Below are 20689 nucleotides of genomic sequence, written 5' to 3'. Positions count from 1 at the left end.
TACTTTTATTAATAGTTGTGTTTGGCTTTAAGGGTTAAGTATTCTCCACATATGCTATACAACATCCAGCCAGGTGACTGTCTAGTATTTACCAAAACACATAGCAATTTAAGTTAACATGTTACCCATCTTTATTCAAAATTGCTCTAAAGAAATTTTGTAAATATGTAACATTTGTACGTATAACCATCACTCTCCCACAGTCAATCTCATATTAAGTGTACCTTATTTTATACGTAGTAAAGTGCAACAAAGATGATTTCTGATTTCTAGGTATGAGTTAACAAGACACATAGCAGAATTACACAAAAGTGTACATATGTGTATTTATGTCCCTATTATACGTACAAGTGTGCAAAAAGTTTTTGGAATTTTATCTAGAGAGGGACCATAGTACATCAATAAAAAGTAATGAAACAAGCTGGAGTAGTGCATGATATTAAATCGCAGTAAAACAATAAGAAGTGTTATATCCCTACTGTGCTCCAAGATACCATAACACAGTAGGGATATAACACTTCTAATTGGTTTACTGTGATTTAATATCGTCCAGCTTGTTTCAGTACTTTTTATCGATGTGCTATGGTCCCTATTCTAGCTGAAAATTCCAAAATTTTTTATATACTTGTTTGCTAACTTTTTTGGAAATAATTATTAATACTGGTGAACCCACACATACCGCATCTGAAATGGCACCGCGCACCCCAGCTATATCAATTATTGTCTGAAAAGTGAAGTATCCGTTGTCGGCTATGTTCAACCTGTTACACAGCATTTCGAATCAAGAACTGTTTGAATTCAGCAAAGATGAATGGGACACAAAGGAGGACACTGGTAAGTCCATGAAGAATGCACTGTATGTACTGCGGTATGCCAAAAGGCACCTCTCAGGCCGAAGTGACGTCAAACAGTGAAAAAATCAAGCCCGTAGCCTTAGCCGCTATCGAGTTATGCTTGTCTGAAGGCATCACTCAGTTACTTAGTGTCAATCACTATAAAACTCCATTAAATAATTTTTTAATTTCCGTAGCAACTTGTTGAAAGCATTTCGGGTCGATCTGAAGACTTGTTTGGGCTTAGTTTTGCCTAACCAATACTGCCTCATTGTCGTCAGGGAAAATTGAGGCTGGTTTTTGGGTGATGCTATTTTGTGGACCACACCTACTCCTTTGTAGTCCCTACTATACAGTACTATTGTACTGTATGATACCTTGTTAATAACAACAGTCATGGACACAATGCTAAAGTATCTACTGCATGCATTATGGCTAAGACTCACTGCAAACTCTGTTGTTAAATTTGATTAAAGACAGGATAAAAAAGTAAAATCTGTGTGTCAAGACACACGGTAGTGCCGTGCGGCCAAGAAAGCTGGCGTACCACACTGTGAGTATGTTGACAGAAAGAAAGAAAACTGCTTTTTCACGCATGCATAGCTCCATGGCCTCTTCTCCAAAGCACACCATTTTTGCATTATAGCTGTCTGCAAAATAGGATAGGCCACACAGCAAATTTGATTAAACTCGCAACAGCCATTTGCAAGATATGGGCATTCAATGTTTTGTTTTTAATTTCTTCATTTTTTTCTTCTTATGCCATACGTAGGGTTGGCAATGAAAAAATCAATCTCTATAGTTTCTCCTCCAGCTCTGGGTGATCAATCCTACCCAAATCTACATTGAAACTGTAGGGTAATAATACAGATTCCCCTTGCTGTTTTTGTAGCGCGCATTTTCATTTTTCATGATTTTCCAAGCTTTTTAATAAAAAAGGGCAGCAGCATCAATGATGCTGTTTAACGCACTTCAATGTTTCCATGAATGGTACATTACGTAGTGGTCATAATACTATCGAAAACAGATGCGTAGTCTCAGGGATACGGAGGCTGTGAGTTTGTAAACCGTAGCGGCGTGTATGGTGAGTGAGAGCATCAGCTTGCGTTGGCACGTAAACATTGTAAAGCTCCACTTAATAAGGTCCAAAAAGGTGTCTGGGAGTTAGTAAAACAATCTTGGACTTCATTACGTGAGTTTCAGTGGGTTGATTTTTCATTGCAGACCCGTCAAGCTCCGTTTTAGTGAAAATTGAAGTACAGCAAATCACCTTTTAAGTAAGTGTATTTTGTAGCGCATATCACCCAATAACCCAAAATAGTACTGGACAACATTCTAGATGTTCCTGCCCATTTTTATGAATATGAGCCGAAATTCGTCAAAATTTACAACACAGCTATATCCCAAACAGAACGCACTTGGTCTCAACCGTACCCACCTTTTAAAACTAGACTATTAGTAGGCTCCATCCCCTAAGTAACAAGATAATCCAAAGGAGGTCGATTTTTTCATTGCCAACCCTACCATACAGGAGCTACGGGGGCTTTGATTTATTTTTGCACACTTTGCAAAAATTGCTATAAAACGCAAATGTGTACCTCGATTGTCTCAAACCATTGGCATAAACGAAGAGCGTGTAACGGTGGATTCACGTACCAAGTTTGCTGTGAATCTGAGGAATATCCAAGGAGTTATGAGCATTTCTTCACGTTAAAAAATCAAACTTCTGTCATGGCTACAGGATAAACCAAGCACAGGAATAACTTGGAAATTGGTGTGTAGGTAGGCTGATCATCATAGCAGTGCCTTTTGATAGATTGAATAGCAATTGAGTTACAGCAACAAAGTCATAGAGCAAAAACCAAACAAGTGTAAAATCGTGGGATCGAGATACTCCAATAGAGCAGTCACCACAGAGTTAAAAAAAATGTACAAAAAATGTCCAGAGTTTGAACCAGGGATCTCCTTACCTAACACCTGCATCCTTAACCACTGAACCACTGCTACCTTGGCTGATTACCTCACTCAATTTCTGCTTTATAAATGTTTCTAGCTTATGGTCAAATGTTTGTTTTTTCATAGATCTACCAATAGAAGTTCTAGATTGTTCTATGCATGTTCAATTGGAAGTCCTCAAAAAAAAATGTGCACTCCATTAGCGTATTACAATAATACTATCAAATATTGTATTAAATCATGCAATGAAATACATTTATAAGACTGTCTTCAATAATCATCATTGTGTCTGCATAGAAAAGAAGAAATGTAAAACCTTATAAGTCAGCCATAGGCTGGTTTTGGGACCTTATAATGTACAAAAAGAAGTGAAATCCACACAAAAACAGTCAAGCTGTGAAAAAAATGATGTGGCCTTAAAAAGCCTGGATGAAAAAAGTTGTGAAATCAAAGGTGGCGGCCAAGAAATGGCTGCAATGATGTTAATCCTAAAAATTTATTAGCATTAACATCATTGCAGCCATTTTTTGGCCACCACCTTTGATTTCACAACTTTTCTTTTTACCCAGGCTTTTAAGGCGGCACTAATTTTTCACAGCTTGACTGTTTTTGTGAGGATCATCATATACTTAAAAATTTATACAGTAGCAATAAAATCTTTGCTTATGTAGCAGTCACAATGAAAAAATGACAAACTTTTATCATGACTGAAGAAACTTCCCATTCTGGTGTTACACAATTATATTATTATACGCAACATGCACTCTTCACCTTTGTTCAATTGTGAGCTAATCTGTGGACAAACCTCTCCCAAGGCTTGACAGAACTTTAATATATCTCCTCCATCCATGTGTCTGACAATTTCTAACAACAGGTACTTCTTGTGATGAATGCTGTGGCTTGTTAAATATATATTTTGATCATGAGCAGTCAACAACCCACTGGTAAACATCTTAACATTCAACTGATCAACATTGATATCCCTCATCAACAAGCCATGATAGTAACCAATCAGTAGAGTATAAGTTGAAATCATTGCTGTATTCATACACATACATAAGTTGACAATATTACGAGGTACATACAGTATGTATCAACTTACCATAGATTTTCCTTAGTTCCACTAATACAGATTGTGGGTGATAAACTACCCAAGCTCCAACCTGCAGGAAATCATCGTTTCGTTGCTCCTGGGGTACTGATAATAATGACAGGAATGCTTGATAGACATCGTTAGTAGAAATGAGCCAAAATATCTGCAGTGACCCTTCTGTAATCACTAGGATGTCCAGTGCTAGGTTTTTCACTAAGTCAGGTTCACATTGTGTTAACACTTCTTTGACTGTTACAGTATCAGGATCTTTGTCACCAAATACAGCTTTTAATTTACTATAATACTTGCTCCTCACTTCATGGTAAGCTGGAATATTATCCCAAACTTGACGCAGTGTTCTGTGATATATGGCATTCTTGTAGTTTTGTATTAATCTCTCAAGCCCATTATTTCCTGAAGCAGCAGCCACTGCAGTAGCTATTGTTTCTAAAAATTTTATGTTCATCCAGTTGCAGTAGGTAGTGTTATCACTAAGTAAATCAAAAAGGCTGTTTATGTCATGCGTTGCCTTAATTGCAGTTTTCATTGGGCCAGGGCGAGCTCGGCTAGCACATCGACTCCTAACAATGGGAAAGTGTATCTCCTTGATCTTAGTTTGGAGTTTACTGGTCAAGGCTGAAAAAGCCAGTGAAACATCTTCGTAGATAGAAAAATCAAAATCAATGTCATTTTCATCTACATAAAAACATTTGAATTAAGTGTATCTTTATTGGCACCATAATACATGTGATTATTATTAACACATGTGATTATTACTAAGGCTAAAACAAATAGTACGAATATTCGTTATTCGTTCGTTAAGAAATATTCTATTCGTTAAGAAATATTCATTAAATATTCGTTAATCGGAAAATGTACACATTTATGAAAACTTTTTCAAACAATATTTTGTGACAAATAAAGTGAATGATACCTTTAGCCAAACATGTGTGTTGATACCCTAAGCTTCTACAACACTATGTAGGTGTGAGTGGTACTTTGTCAATTAGACACCGCTTACTGACAAATATATAGGCCCCTATTGATCAAATAGGTGCAAGATGTGTTCTGCATCCCATAAATAACCACAACACACTGATTATGAGTATAATTTTCATATATTTTTAATTGCATTTCTCTTATTTTTGCCAGTGTGTGATGTGTAACTGTTATTGTTTCATACTAAAGGACAACTTCAAAATTGGCTGAAATAAATGGACCACAACTTCTGCATTCAAAGTATGTAGGGGTATGCCTTGCATATGCATATTACTCTGTGAGTTTGCAGGTAAGCCATAGGCGGTGGAGATGGGGGGGAGGACAGCGCCACTTCTATGCGCAAGAAGAGATCAAGATGCTATAATAAAACAGTCAACTACTCTAATAGAACAGTCACTTTTACATTTCCTTTATAAGTTGTAAGTAACCACTAATTCATTTGCAAAAAGCATATTAAAATAGTTTAAAACACTCTTTCAGAGCCTATAAAATATCAATATTTTCGAGGGAAATGCCCCCAGATCTCCATGCATGGATAGCATTCATATTTGTTGTATGTTTCATACTCTATTTTGTAAATTTCACTGTCAAAGTTGGCCCCCTCACTCTTCGGCCTGCTCCACCGCCTCTGAGTTAAGCTATATCGTGAACAAAATGAAGTTGAAAACAATGTGAACAGAAATTGCACATACTTTACTAAAGCAACTATGAATTTTTTGATGTGGTACAGTATATAAGTTACTTCAAAAAGTAAACAAAGAAGTCTAAGAACAAATGAACTAGAAGTCATTGACCTTCAGTAGGACAGATTAAAGACTATCAAGTACTCAGAGCACACAGCTGCAATTATATAAGGAAATGACTGTCTCATTTAATAACTTTTTAATCCTTATCTTTTGAAATTAGCTATAATTTGTAACTGTAAGTGATTGTGTTGTAAATTGTCTGTATGTATACAATATATCTGTGTACTGCTTGTGTACATGTTGTATTTATTATCTGAACAAACAAGTACACAGGAATTTTCAACTACAGTAGGGACCATAACACATCGATAAAAGTACTGAAACAAGCTGGAGTAGTGCATGATATTAAATCACAGTAATACACTAAGAAGTGTTATATCCCTACTGCGCTCCAAGATACCATAATGGAAATGCACAGTAGGGATATAACACTTCTTATCGTACTGTGATTTATTATTGTGCTTTTTTCAGTACTGTTGTTATGGTCCCTACTATAGTTGAAAATTCCAAATTTTTCTGTGTACTTGTATAATAAAATACTAGGTTCCCAGTTCATACTAAGTAGTAGGGATACAATGTTGTCAATTAAAGGTGTACCGTTGCACTTTCATTTATTTTATAGTTCATTAACTATTTTGTACGTCAAATAATACTTAGTACTAGTATGAAAGCACTAGTACTTAAATGTTATTAACATTGAATGCCATGATTAAATTTGCCTGTGGCATAATGGTGTTACATGCTCCCAGATTTTCTTTATACTTGCTACAGTCACTTATCAATATTACCTTTTGTAACAAGTTGCTGCAAGTTGTCCACAGATGCAGCAACTACAACAAAAAATAAGGTTACTCACATTATATAACATAATATTATAGTATAATCAACAATATTGGTAGTGCATAAAAGGATTTCCAAACTTTCCACTAGAGCTGTGCAATTGTGGGTACAATTGCAACTGCCAGTGATTGACAGTGTACAATTATGATAATGTGATTAATTGCCATGCCACTTAAAATTTGAATTATTGTGAACTTTTGTTACTTTTCATGTTTTATTTCATACAAGTACACAAGCTGAAGAGATAACAAGACGAAAACTGTGTTTACGTGATGACATTCAACAAAAATTAAAATCATTATAATTTGTGAAACTGTTTACATAGCACTATAGTTGAGTTGTAACTTCAAACTACTTGTCAGGTAAGTTTTGTGCCAAGAAACACAACATGCTTGCATTGTTAGGGTACAGTGAAGCTCTCTTTCGTGTTGTAATGTTTCCTGACGTGGAGAATAGCCTCTAGCATGGCACACTGGCAGCTGGAATGCACAGTAGCTGTTGGGCAATCTTTGAAAGCGCTGGGTAACATAACTGGTTATCCTTCCACCATTTCAATGAGTTGTAATCCATCAAAATCACGTCTTTGGCTAAATACTTTTGAAAATCTTTATCCACTTCTTGATCATTAGTAGATATACCACAAGTATCCTCACTTTCCTTCTTAAACATTGGCCCTAAGATCACTCTCCATGTCTCATCAGGATGCTCGCTTTTCTTGTGTGGTGGGCCAGTAGCTAAGCCTTGTCACTAGTTCTCTTAGAACCTCTCATCAAATCAATAGCCTGTTGCTTTACGTTTGCGTGAATCTTTTTTTTGTAGTCAATTGTAACAATTTAAATCTTGGATCCATAAAAAAGAAGTACTACACAGTAACATGTTGACTAAAGAACCCTGGTATCTAGTAGAAAGGTTGTATAAGATGGCTTTTTGTGTGCTTTTGGTTACATCTGTCACACAATTACTTGTGCCTGTTCGGGTATTTCCTAAGGACTATGAGTGTTGCATAGATGGCGCTTTGCTGTTCTAACACTCGCTCAATCATATCAAGGGTTGAGTTCCATCTGGTTTAAGACTGTGGGATGGCAAACCAAGGGGCTTGCTGCCTTACCTCTAGCACATGAGTAGCTTGTAAAGACTTATGGAAATAAGTTAAGTTAAGTTACCAAATGAGACCACCTTGTTCTCTAATCTCTCACCTGTTCAATCTTAAGGCCAGCTTTAACAGCAAGGTTTAACATATGACCAAAACATCCCAAATGTGGCCAGCTAAGAACGTCACACACAGTATTGTCAATATTGGCACCATTGTCTGTTACGACACAGGCCACATTATTCTGTAGCAGTCCCCATTCTTCTAGCACCTTTTCAAGTGCAGCTGCTAAGCTTTCAGCATTGTGGCTAACTGGGAGCTCTTTGTTGGCCAGTGCATAAGATTTAAGCTGAAAATTGTCAGTAATGAAGTTAGTTGTGACACCAATAAATGACTGAGTGACACGACTAGTCCAGCAGTCAGTTGTCAAAGCAAAGCTGGTGGCTGAGGAAACAAGTGGCCTAACACAATCATTCCAACTGTTGTACACTGCAGGTATAGTTTTATCAGTAAAAGTTTTTCTATATGGTATTACATACCTTGGTTCAAGTACACGTATAACCGTTTTGAATCCAACACCATAGTGCTAATTGGCATCATATCCTTGGCCACAAAAATATCCAATGGCATTAGTGATGTCCTTTGCCCTCCTGGAGCTTGCGGGCATTGTTGTGGTAGCTTGAAAACTGTCTTCTGTTGTCCGTTGGCTCTCATCTTCTGGCATGTCTTCGTTACCACCAGGTGTGCAATTCTTCGAACTAGATGCTTTGCCTGTGGATTTCTTTTGTAGCTCAGGCTTAGTATAAAATAGTGGACGGACTCCTTTTAAATGTGTTTCCATTTCGCAGTATTACAACAATACTTCAATTTTGCCCCACACAACCCACAGAACACATATTTTTATCTTTATCGTCCACTTTAAATCCGAAATACTTCCAAATCTTGCTGGCGTAGTGTTTAGGCGGCACCAAAGTTCCGCCTCTTTAAATAAGCCATTTCTTCTTGAATGGCTTCTTGAATATCTTCTTCATCCACCATCTTGAAAAGTCATTTATTGTTGTATACTCTAGTTCATGCATATTACATAATCACTCGATTATTTTTTTAAATGCAAATATTACAAATTAATTGTGATTGTGCATACAATTGAATAATTGCATAATCAATGTAATTGCGCAGCTCTACTTTCCACAGCAGCCCACATGCACAGTTGTGGTCTGAACCTATTTGAATAATATGGTTCAGTGGTATCGACTCTACCTGATTAAATGGTTACAGACCCAAGGTATATTCACTATCCTTGGAGAATGGCTGTCGAGATTTCAGTTTAGATGGTGCCTTTGTGATCACATCGGTGACCTCATCCAGGAGACTGAAGGCATACAAGTCCTCATAGTTTCTACTTATGGAAATAAAATATCAAAAGTTAGTTTATATGCAAATAAACTTGTTTATATTATATTATATTGGTACAGAGAGTAGATTGAAGACAAAAGAGGAACTCTAGATCTGTAAAGACAGTTAGAATTCCTGTAGACTCTGACAATGGTATTGTCAATAGTCAGGTAACTAAGAACTTTATAGCAGTCACAATGCATTTCTGCTTCTATTGCTTCATCAGGTGACAACGTTCTTAGGGAGGAAAATAAGAAACAGATTGCATGGAGCTGTGTGCATATGTTGGAGTGAGTACAAATAAAGTTTTTTCTTACCTCATGGCATGTTATACTTTTCCTTATAACTGCTGTGCTGACTATGTTTTGTCTTAACTGATGACATACTGTGTATTATCAGAAAAAAAGAAGTGTTTTGTTAATTTAATTTTATTCATTAAAAATTTTTTTACCTTTAATACGTAACTACTTAAATGGCGGCGTGCGTACATTATTCAGTAGTACTTCATGGGACTAGCCAAGGAGTTTTCCAAAAGTTCAATTAGTCTCGAAAGAACATTTGGTGGTGCTAAAGAGGAGGAAAGTTTTGTATTAAATAAATGAAGAACTACTGTCTACTGTACCTTTTATGGAGAATACGGAAGTCACTACCGCAGTTAGTCGGTCCTGTGTGGTCGCAGCGAAAGAGAAGCAACTAAATCAGTGTATTTTAAAGTGTAACTAAGTGAATGTATTGTGTAGCCAATGAGGGTCGTGGATTTTAAATAACTGTTATCAATGGTTGGAGGCCGAAAGGTTGCCTTCACAACCAGTGTAATCACGTGAGGGCAAGCCTCGGAATCTAGCAAGTTGGGATTCAAAATAGACGCCAGCAGTGTGAACGTTACTGTCTGTGTGCTATTTACTACAGTCTGTTCTAAACTTTAATTTAGCCTTTTTATTCCAAGAACTCCTCAAATCAATATTACGTGGGCGGACGAATTTTGCTGTAGCAACTTTATTAATTAAATTATTTATTTATTTATTTTAATTTTGTGTGTGTTCACGTGAGGAGTATCCAACAGTTGCTACTCCCGTACAAGTAAAATACACTATCAACACAGAGGCTTATTTATTTCCATTGTTATAAGAAGGGCACCGAGAGTTTTCAACATAGGTATATACCCTCTCACTTTATCGACTAATTAAATAGACCTAATTAGATTAGCCACAATGATAAACTGTCCGTATACGGGGAGTACGACTGTCGCAAGTAATTACTAATTCACTATAGTTTGGAGACCCATTGGACTCTTAGTAGTAAAGTAGTAAAGTTCGGTTACTCTGGCATTGTGAGTTGGCACAATTTGTCTAGCTAGTGAGGAGTAATCTTTTAACAAAAGGACTCCTTCCAAGTCTGCAAATGATGTATAGTTATGCCTCGTTATAATCAGACTGTCTTATTAAAAAATTCATGTCTAGGGATTCATGTCTGTCTAAATGCTACGTAGTATGTATATATCCAATATTGCTAACATCACTGTAGTCATTTCTTGGCCACCACCTTTGATTTCACTTTTTAATTTTTTTTATTCAGGCTTTTGAAGGCCGCACCCTTTTCACAGCATAGCTATTTTTGCATGGGTTTCACCTCTTTTTGTATTTCAAATACTCCAAAGCCAGCTTAAATTGGCTTTGGGACTTGATTTTTACCCAATTTCCTCTTATCTACAGGCACAATGATGATTGTAGAAGGCAGAACTTACGATAGTATTATCAATTATTAGTCTTAAGAGAGCTAATTATTGTAATACTTTACTTCTTGTTGTATAAATATCACCAAACCCAGCCATGTATCGGTTTTGGGACTTGTTTTTACAGTGTACCAATTTTTAAGAGGTATGCGATGACTAATTTAGACATATCTCGATGTTTCCTTTGAACTTATCTCGATTATCTAACATATCTCGATAACTGAAACAATTATTTATTTTAGTAAACTGCCAATATTGTAACCAGTAAAGTGAGCAAGTTGCAATTTGAACACTATAAAAAGGAAAACGTTAGTCTTAACACTGTTCCCAAGTGGTAGGAGAGTTGGAGCCACCAGGAGGTGCCTACACCATCAGGTATACAAATAATTTACGGACGTTTACTATTATCTAGATAATAAACCTATCATCCTTATCTCGATAAGTCTTATGATATCTCGATAATCAAATATATCTAGAAAATCGCACACCTCTACCAATTTTCTTATGATTATGATGATTGTGGAAGTACTATTGTATTGTATTGTAGATTTTATTGACCACGTGTATATATTTTTGTAATACCTTAATATAGAGTGCACATTTTTTTGAGGACTTCTAATAGAACACACATATGTATAATGTTCTAGAGTTTTCCTTGGTAGATGATCTAAGAAATTATGAACTTTTTAGTGAACTTTCATTTATAGGGTAGAAATTGAGCTGAGCAGCTTTTAGGTCCCTGGTTCAAGCTTTGATTTTTTGCACACTTTTTCGCTACTTGGTAACTGCTCTATTAGAGTATTTTGACCAATTTTTTTGGTTTTTTCCTTGTAATTCACTTTGATTTTTTAAAGGTTTGAGCTATAACAGTTAACCCATACACAAAACAATTCTCAAACCATTCCCATAGGTGGCTTACTCTGCAAGGCATGACAAAAAATTGGCCTCTTTTTACATACACAATCGTCCATAACTCCATGATTGTTTATCAGATTCATACATGGGATTCACCTCAACACATCATTAATGTATACCAAATTTCAGTTTTGTACTGGTTTGGTAAAGTGTGCAAAAAGAAGAAAATTAAACCCTGAAAAAAAGCAAAGAAACAAAGAGAGGAAATGTAGCTTTAATTTGAAGGCCTGTATTTCATAAATGCATAGAGTGTTTTTTTAAAATTTGGAATGTGAGGTGTCAAAGGTAGCTGGCAGCTATAATGCAAAAATCATGTGCTTTCAAGAAGGGAGCATGGAACTACATATATGCACGCATGCATGAATGATGTGTTTTCTTTCTTCCTGTCCATGCCTGTCCTTACATTTTAAACTTGCTGCTCACCCATTCATGCTTTGTATTTCATAGTCTCTAATAATGTGTCCATTAAATAACATGTGATGTACTTATAATATATTCACAGTAGCACTCATGTACATACATACATACATACCTACATACATACATACATACATACATACATACACACACACACACACATGCACGCACGCACACACACACGCACTCGCACACATAAATACATACATCAGTGCTACCACGATATAGAAAAACTCTATATTATATATCACCAAGGTTTATGTCACGATATGAACGTATAACACAATATAGAACTAACTGTAACAATTGCAAGACAAGCATATATAAACTCCTAACTGGAAGTTGAATGTATACCACAAGTAAAAGTTACTCATGGTAACTAGATTTTAAATACATTTTACTACTGCTATATGGTTGAGACAAGTGACTGGCACTGCATAGAAAACTTAAAACCTCACAGTTTACTTTGAGGTTGGCTTGTGACAGGCAATGGATGATATCCGCATTCCGCAATGACGAAATTTGATGTCATAATTGACAAATGGCCATGTTAGTGAGGGGGCTTCAGAGACTTTAGCATACAGTATTCGAACTGAATGTTGCCTGTAGTTTTCTACACTTGGAACCATGAGATAATAATGGCAAGAAGTATTACATGTACCGTGTGATGCAAAACGCGGGAAAGCAGACCAAACTTTTTAAATTCGGACACAACTAGCAGCCTGTTTACATTACAGGTCGCTCTGGATGAGATCACTTCAGTTTGATCCAGATCGATCTTTTAGCACCGTTTATACTACCAAGGCCAAACCCGCTCCAATCACCAAAAAAACTTAAACCCACAATCATAATTTTCATCGAAGTAGAGATTGTTGATGGAGTTAAAGGATTTGTGTGCTCTGTTATCATAAGGTTAGTAGGCACGATAAAGTTTTCAGTATTGGCGACAACCTCTCAATTCTATGGAGTTGGTTAACTGTTCATTCACATGTGTACCTGTTTGTAATCGAGTCCTTTTGTTGTTCTTGAGGCTGTCCTTCTGTATTGTCCCCTAAATACCTCACTGTTGCTTAATTCCGTCTTTTCAGTCGCCATTTTAGCTGTAGCTCTCCGTATCTTTATCCCGCTTATTAGAGCCAAATTGAACTGCAGGTTCGCAACTGTTTATACCGAGTGAGTAGAGTGAACTAGTTCGAACCAGACCCACATCCCTAGCAGGTCCATTTCAGAGTGGTTCGACACGGTTTGGTTCGATACAGTACGCGTTTACACTGACTTGGAAATCGCTCTGATTTGAGTTAGTTCGAACTAGATGGCTAGTGTAAACGGGCTGTAGACTTATTTGTATTGTACTACATACTATATGCCTCACCTTCACCCTTTTCGAATTTATAAACGCTATCATAGGGAAACACTATCTCGCCCAATACCTTCCTGTACAAACTTCCCACACTAGCATAGCCATTTTGTTTTGTGACGTCAGAAAACATCATTGCGGATATCGTCCATTGGAAACAGTGGAAATGGAAACCAGAAACAGAAAATGGAAATGGTCAAATCGTCACATAAATGTATCCTACAATAAAACTCTCATTTAGTGACCACCTCTGTACAAAGACCATGTTGTAATTAGGTCCCAATGATAACTAAGGTATACTTAATGACCTCATCAATAAGACCACTTTATGGTTATCATTTTATAAAGACCACCTCTTTACAAAAACCACCACTTTACAGTGAAAGATTTGATAAGTTCCAAACATATATTTCATGACTCAAAGAAATATTTTGATCCATACTTTACTCAGTCATCTGGCTATCCGTTGTACCATTATCACTCAGTTTGTGTCATATACAAAAATACTCTGTGCAAGTAAAGTGTACGTAGTACACAATAACATACTGATCAAAGGTCTCATATTCAAGAGCCTTTTTCGTAAAGTGATGTTTGGAACTTAGATATTACAATGTGAAGAGGTGTACACGGTCTTTGTACAGAGGTGGTCTTTGCAAGAAGGTGGTCTTAAGAGGTGGCCACTGAATGAGTTTTACTCTAAGATATCATTCCCATTTTCCATTTCCGGTTTCCATTTCCACTGTTTCCAATTGCCCGCTTGTGACCACTACTACACCATCAACACATTACTTAATTAAATGCCAAATACCATCTGTCTGGCCTCCCCTACATCATTATAAGCAACGCTACTATTGGCAACTATCAATAAAACTGATGCATATCACCACTATCAATTTATCGATATAATTATTGTGGCAGCACTAACATACATGCATACATACATGTAATAGTTGTAACAAGAGCATGAGGGCTTTGCCTAATATGTATGCCCAACTGCCCGAGGGCAGAGGGCATACATATCAGGCAAAGCCTGGATGCCCCGTGTTACAGTTAATATGTTACACTTATCAGGCTGATAGCCTGTACAGGGTGATCAATCACCCAAGCCAATGCAAGTGCAGCCACTGGATATATTATATATGCATACCTAAAATTTTCGATTATGGGTCAGCAGCTAGTACATTCTGGTTACGTTCAATTACGATGAATGGACATACATGTTACATACACACATACATACATGCATACATACATACACACATATATATATATATACATACATACATACCGGTAAATTCTTTTTCAATGTTTTGAGCTAAATAATTCAATTCCACAGCTGGTTTTCTTAAAGCTTTCACCAACTGATCCCAGTTACCATCTGGATGGGTTTGTAGCCAGTAGTTAAAAGTTTCTGAACAACACTTCTTTACATCATGTCCATGATTAGCTCCAATTGATTGTAACATGCTTTCCTGATTAGCATCTAGTAACTGTATCCCCAATTCATACCATTTGTTACCAACATAAGGAATCACAAAGTTATGGAGGTCCTTTGCATTAGGTCTAGATTGAGCTAGACAAATATATACATAGCACTATACAGTTGCACATATGGGTGCATATAATAATGTAATTCAGTAGCATCACGTAACCTATAAATGGCAAAAACTCAATATCCGTCACATTTTTACTTTGTATGAATTATGATTTTAATCTTTTGAGACATCACTGGTTTATGCTATGCACACACATTTTACACAATATAAAGAGCCATACTAGGAATATGCATATGCCTAGGATATTTCTCATAATTTAAGACAGTTCTATCAGTAATGTTGTTTTACTACAACACTATTATAAAAGTGGAGGGTGCAGCACTCTGTGTAATTTGCACAATAAAACAGAAGAAGGGAACATGACCCAAATGTTGGAAACAAATTGTATAGAAGTTGTTTGCTTATCCTATCCAAACAAACCTGTCAACAGCCATGTCACGTAGTGATGCATCAAAGTGATGCATCAAAGTACAACATCACGACTTGCTATACGTATTTTAAAAACTAGTCTGGTACTGTTTATTTTATGGCAAATGTAGTTGTAGCCAATGATCCCAATAAAAGTATCATACAGCAATGTAGCACTGTATATTAGGGATCATGTGGAGATAATAATTTTGAAACAGGTGCAGTGGTCTGCGTAAGAGGGTGCTTGATGGAGAATGTACCAAGTAGGCGGCATTTCTGACAACACAAGTATACAAAACCCAGTGAAAAATTAATTAGGAAGAAAAAAAACACCATTTCAGTAGTCCAGTCCACTTTCCCCAACTATAGTATTAGTACAGAGAGGACAGCCACAATAGAAAATTTATGACCACTCCCTTGGGCTATAAGAATGCACTGTCTCCTAGCAACCAAGTGACAGTTATTATTGGTAGCATAAACAACTAACCAAAAATGTAACCTCAACCATACAGTTCCCTCTTTGGAGAGCTAATACTCCAAGTGAAACAAAACAGGATGTGGATGCCTAATAATTATGCATTTTCTGCATCTATCAGAGAATTATTAATTCCTGGTGCAATGCAATGCCAAATTCAGCCATGCCATGCCAGTCTGTTGCAACCAGACATACAGTAGACAGTGGGGTTGCTTTAGACACAGACTGATAAAACCAGATTGTAGGGCCAGGTTGCAAGAGTGACAAGTAATGTAGAACCTACTACAGTGAATCCTGTCTAATCAAGTCACTGTATCCTATCTAAAATTGCTATTATAAATCTCCAAAACATTACATTTGTGTACAAAGTAACTTACGTAATTAATACAGCCACCTCCTTAGAAATATGACCCCTAATGTGGCTGGCCATGCAATAGACAGGTTCACCAAACTGAAAAAAGTATGTACAAGCATGTCCTTGGGAAAGATAACAACTGAGATAAATAATATGGTCAGTTTATTATTGCCTACACCTAAACATACACATCAAGGTTGAGATCCCTGGGTCTAGTGGATATTGTACACTTTATTGAATATCCAGCAGATCTGATTATATGTGATAATAAATTAATAATCTCAAATTGTACTGAAGGAAATGCAGGAGTACAAACTTAAGAAAATTATATGGAACCATGCCCACTTATCATGACATTTAGAGCCATACATGGAACCATGTCTGGGTATCTGGACCTTAGTTTCGGAAAGTGCCACAGTGGCATAGTTGCAAGCTCCGCTAGTTAGTCCACCAAACAGTATTTAACTCATTGATTGATACTGGTAAGTGGGCGTGGCTCCACATGAGTCTACAGTGAGCCATGACAACGGATACTTTTATTTTTTGGTCTCAGGAAATATACAGGGGCATGACAGGAGTTACCATGACAAGCTTGGCTGCCAGGTTGGTGTTATTCAAATTACACTTAGCCTAACAGGCAATAGTTAGGTAGTCAATTGGAGGATATCGATTTTTCACATTGCGGACCCAACAAATGATCTTAAGGGTGTCAGTGTGGTACATCAAGTAACACAAATTCATCTTTAGTGTTATTACCACAATTGAGATGAAACTTTACACAGTTTGCTATGATTTTATCCAGGTAAATAATGGCTTGAAAGCTTCCAATTTTGTAATGAAATAGGACACAGCGCATGCATGCAACTCTGCTTCCTGTCCTCCACTCTGGCACACTCTGCCAAGTGGTCAGACCCAAACATCAAACTTCTTTGCCCTACCCACCCACAGTAAGTAAAGGCATGGGAAAAGTCCACTAATAAAAGTTATCCATGATTGTACAAGAATAATTAGCACAGATTACAACACTAACAGTGTCATTTTCGCCGATGCCTTTCTTTCCTGCTAGGTATTGGACAGAGTTGGGGTTTTCCAATAGGTTTTCTCTATGAATAACTTGATAACAGGAGGCAATAAATAGAAGCAAGCTGGATCATGTGATCTCAAAAAACCATGTAGCATTATGACATAGAGTGAAGGGCAAATGATTGACATTAGTTGGTCCAGTAGTGGGGTGGACAGTTTACATTTGGATTAAGTTATGTTGGTGTGGTAAAAACGCGGATTAGGGAATAGAGACGAGGTAGTTTAGAAGTGTTTAAGACATTAGCACCTATCTAGCCACATGGATACCACTTAGCTTGTGGTATATAGCTAGTGCTTGTTCAGTCAGCAATTGTTTCCTTGTTTTGTTTGTAGGTTAACAACTCCAGTGATAGTAAGCATCTCATGCTTTAGCTGAAGTTTCTTCATAGTCAAGTATTAAGAAACATGTAGATGTATCATATGTGAGGCCAACACAAGTAGCTAGCTACCAAGTGTTCATATCGGGTAAGGTTACCTTATGTGCAGCAGTGTAGGTATGGCATATACGTAGTGATACATAGCACATGACATATGTGACCGTCTCAGCAAAAACCTGACTTGTTCGCACAAACATGCATATTAAGAAAATCGAAATAAATAAAAATTGTAAAAATAATTATACGTGCTACAAAAAACATGCAAGTTTTTATTGGAGCATTACTCAGATAAAGAAGACTCAAATAGATTAAAATTATACACTATCTTATTCGCCTGCTCATGGGGAGTTCAAAAATCTTTTAGTTTCTGTAGCCCCAATGGTGTGCGTGTCTTGTGCATTTGTTTATGATGCAGTAAACGTAAGCAAGATCATCGTCATTTCTTCAATTAAACTGCCTCTTCATACCCATATGCATAAGAGGCTACAGGGCTAACACTATATCTTGGCTGATTTGCTAATCCATGGTAAACATGTTAATCCAAATTGCAACATTGTAGACTAATCCAAACGGAAGTTATGGCTGCGAATGGAAGTGCCTGTAGTTTATTTTCAGTATAGTTGCTGTACAAATCAATTATTTTGCTCTTCCTACTGTCTAGCACTATAATTCCAAAACTAAACTTTGGTGATCCATTCCTTGGGCACGTACTGCAGATTATGCTGAGAAAATAATGAAGGCTATAGAACTGAAATAAAAATAAATTCGAATGATGTGCGAACATGTCGGGTTTTGTTGAGAAGGTGGGCATGTGTACGTGTTGCATGACTGAATGGCTTGCTCACCCAGTCAAAGTCTGGCTATATCATGTAGTACGCGTACGCCTCGCCTGTGACTTGCCGGAGTGGAGTGACCTGCATGTCCTATGTGCAGGGCCATCATATCTAAGAGTCATAGTAGCTTTAGTGTTGCCACCAGCTTGCACAGCCCCTCCCCCTAATAAGACTGACCAGCCTACACGTTCTAACACTGCTGCTGCTGTACTGGGGTATGGTACATGACCCCAAGACTGGTGGAACTCACATAAAGGACTTGATTGTTACTGAAGTCAAACTTTATGTGCACTTGGAGTTTTACCCTCAGTGTGCACCCTGCCAATAATCTAAAATAAAGGATTATTATACTGGTTTTGTACAAATATGCTATTGCTTGTGCAATAATGAGATAACCCGCCCGCCCACATGTGTTACTCTATGAGAAGTTGATGAGAAACAAGTTATCTCAATGTAGTGGCCTTATAGTGATACGCCCTCGGATTGGCCGCCGGCTAAGAAAACGTTCTTGATTTACGATATATATACCTCGCATATACACACAATAAATACCTTTGATAGCTTCCATATCGATGAATCCTCGTCCTAGATTCGATCGTGTCGACTCCGAAGTGGAGCCTTTTGCACAAGGTATCGTCGCTTCTTACAAATTCGTGCGAAGGAGGTTGTGCATGCGTGTTTGCTATATTTGGAAGTTCTATGTGTCTGGCTCTGTATATCATCATCTTTGTATTTGACTAGTTATGTAGTTATTATTATTTTGTTGTATTGTGCAGACCTCAAGAAGAGTGTAGTGCACAAAAGAAACAATAGTACAATTACAATCATAGCTACACAATTAAACAGTCTCTAGACCAGGTTGTGCTTGAATTGTTCAATCTCTGTCGAGTTGATCACATGTTGGGGTAAGGAATTCCAAATTTTAATAGCGGATGGAAAAAAAGAAAATTTGTAAGAGTCAATCCTTGTCATTGGTATCTATGATAAATCTTTTATTGTGTCCTCTGGTGTGGTAGATGTCAGGGTTAGGAATAAGAAGATTGTCAGCATTTATATCAACTTGGCAGTTTATAATCTTATATAACATTATAGCCTTTTGTTCATTTCTACTGTAGTTGTTTGTGTGAGTGTCTTCTTTTCTTGTAACTTGAGAAGCACCCTTAATTGTGCAGGCCCTGTCTTGACAAATTTGATAATAAAACAATATTGACTAGAAACCAGCTTCACAATACCTTCATGGTGCCTTGGCAGGATTTCCAGTTGCAGGTTAAGTACAACCAAGTCCAAAAGTGCATTCAGTATGACCTGTAATGCTTCCAATGGGTAGCCACTATATGACATTTATATTTATATATTCAGTGGAATTTTACTGATTCGTATACTTTCAGCAAGCATAACTTAATAACGGATAAGCTACGGGCTTTATTTTTTCACTATTCACAGCATGACAAGTTCCTTTTTGCATACCACAGTACATACAATGTATGCTTCATGGACTTATTTGTGTACAAGTTTTCTGTTACGACTGAATTGATTGTAGAGGTCCTTCTTGTAGTGTCCTCCATTTGTAATACTGCTGAACATAGCTGAAGACAAAGCATAATGGCCACTCCACTATTCAGTAATTGATTTAGTTGGTATGCACTCACACTAAAACTGGTGCCATTATTTCTTCTAAAGTGGTATCCACAGGTTCACCAGTCATAATAGTGTTGCAAAAAGGAAACAAACAGGTACAAAGGAACATAAGGAATTTATTTGATTAGGAATCAAACAAATAAAAAGTGAAATAAAGGAGGCCACCTACACTAGTCCCTATAGTTCAATCATGGGTACAAATTGAAGTAGGGATTAATAAAATATTTTTAGGTGTAGGCAACCTCCTTCATTTCACTACTTCTTATTATCCCTATTGAGTGCAATAAAAATTAAATGATGTAGGGTTCCAACAATAAAAAGTAGTGAAACAAGATATGATGGTAGCTATATCCCTACTTGGCATTGAGAAAATCCGTACATTGGCATGTTTTCACCATCTTTTCAATACCAAGCATAACAAGCAGTACAATTGGTAGGGAATCTTTGTGACGATTATGGTCATTGTAGCTGATTGAGTTTGTGTATATTAAACCTATAGATGATTTATTGATAAATCTTGTAGCCAGACTATGTAGACACCAGGTGTATATGCTTTTAATTTATAACAATAGGAAATCTTTAAATTTTGTA

The 20689-nt window shown here is 36.9% G+C and overlaps 1 protein-coding gene across 2 annotated transcripts in view; it reads right to left on the bottom strand.

Annotated features, from left to right (window-relative positions):
• The window catches only part of LOC136262727 (uncharacterized), a 37237-nt gene extending 18109 nt beyond the window's left edge, over window positions 1-19128 (bottom strand). For both annotated transcript variants that reach the window (XM_066057105.1, XM_066057106.1), the window contains exons 1-5: window positions 19013-19128; window positions 14662-14946; window positions 6416-6457; window positions 3892-4578; window positions 3561-3827 (exon numbers count right to left, since the gene is read on the bottom strand). In XM_066057105.1, the coding sequence (XP_065913177.1) occupies window positions 3561-3827; window positions 3892-4578; window positions 6416-6457; window positions 14662-14946; window positions 19013-19028 (1297 nt within the window). In that variant the 5' untranslated portion in view covers window positions 19029-19128. The remainder of the gene's footprint in view (window positions 1-3560; window positions 3828-3891; window positions 4579-6415; window positions 6458-14661; window positions 14947-19012) is intronic.
• Between the last annotated feature and the right edge of the window lie 1561 nt (window positions 19129-20689).

Source organism: Dysidea avara, chromosome 8 (assembly GCF_963678975.1).
Source record: "Dysidea avara chromosome 8, odDysAvar1.4, whole genome shotgun sequence".
NCBI lineage: Eukaryota > Metazoa > Porifera > Demospongiae > Dictyoceratida > Dysideidae > Dysidea > Dysidea avara.
The sequence above is the reverse complement of the archived record's forward strand: the minus strand, read 5'-3'. Positions and strand labels throughout refer to the sequence as shown.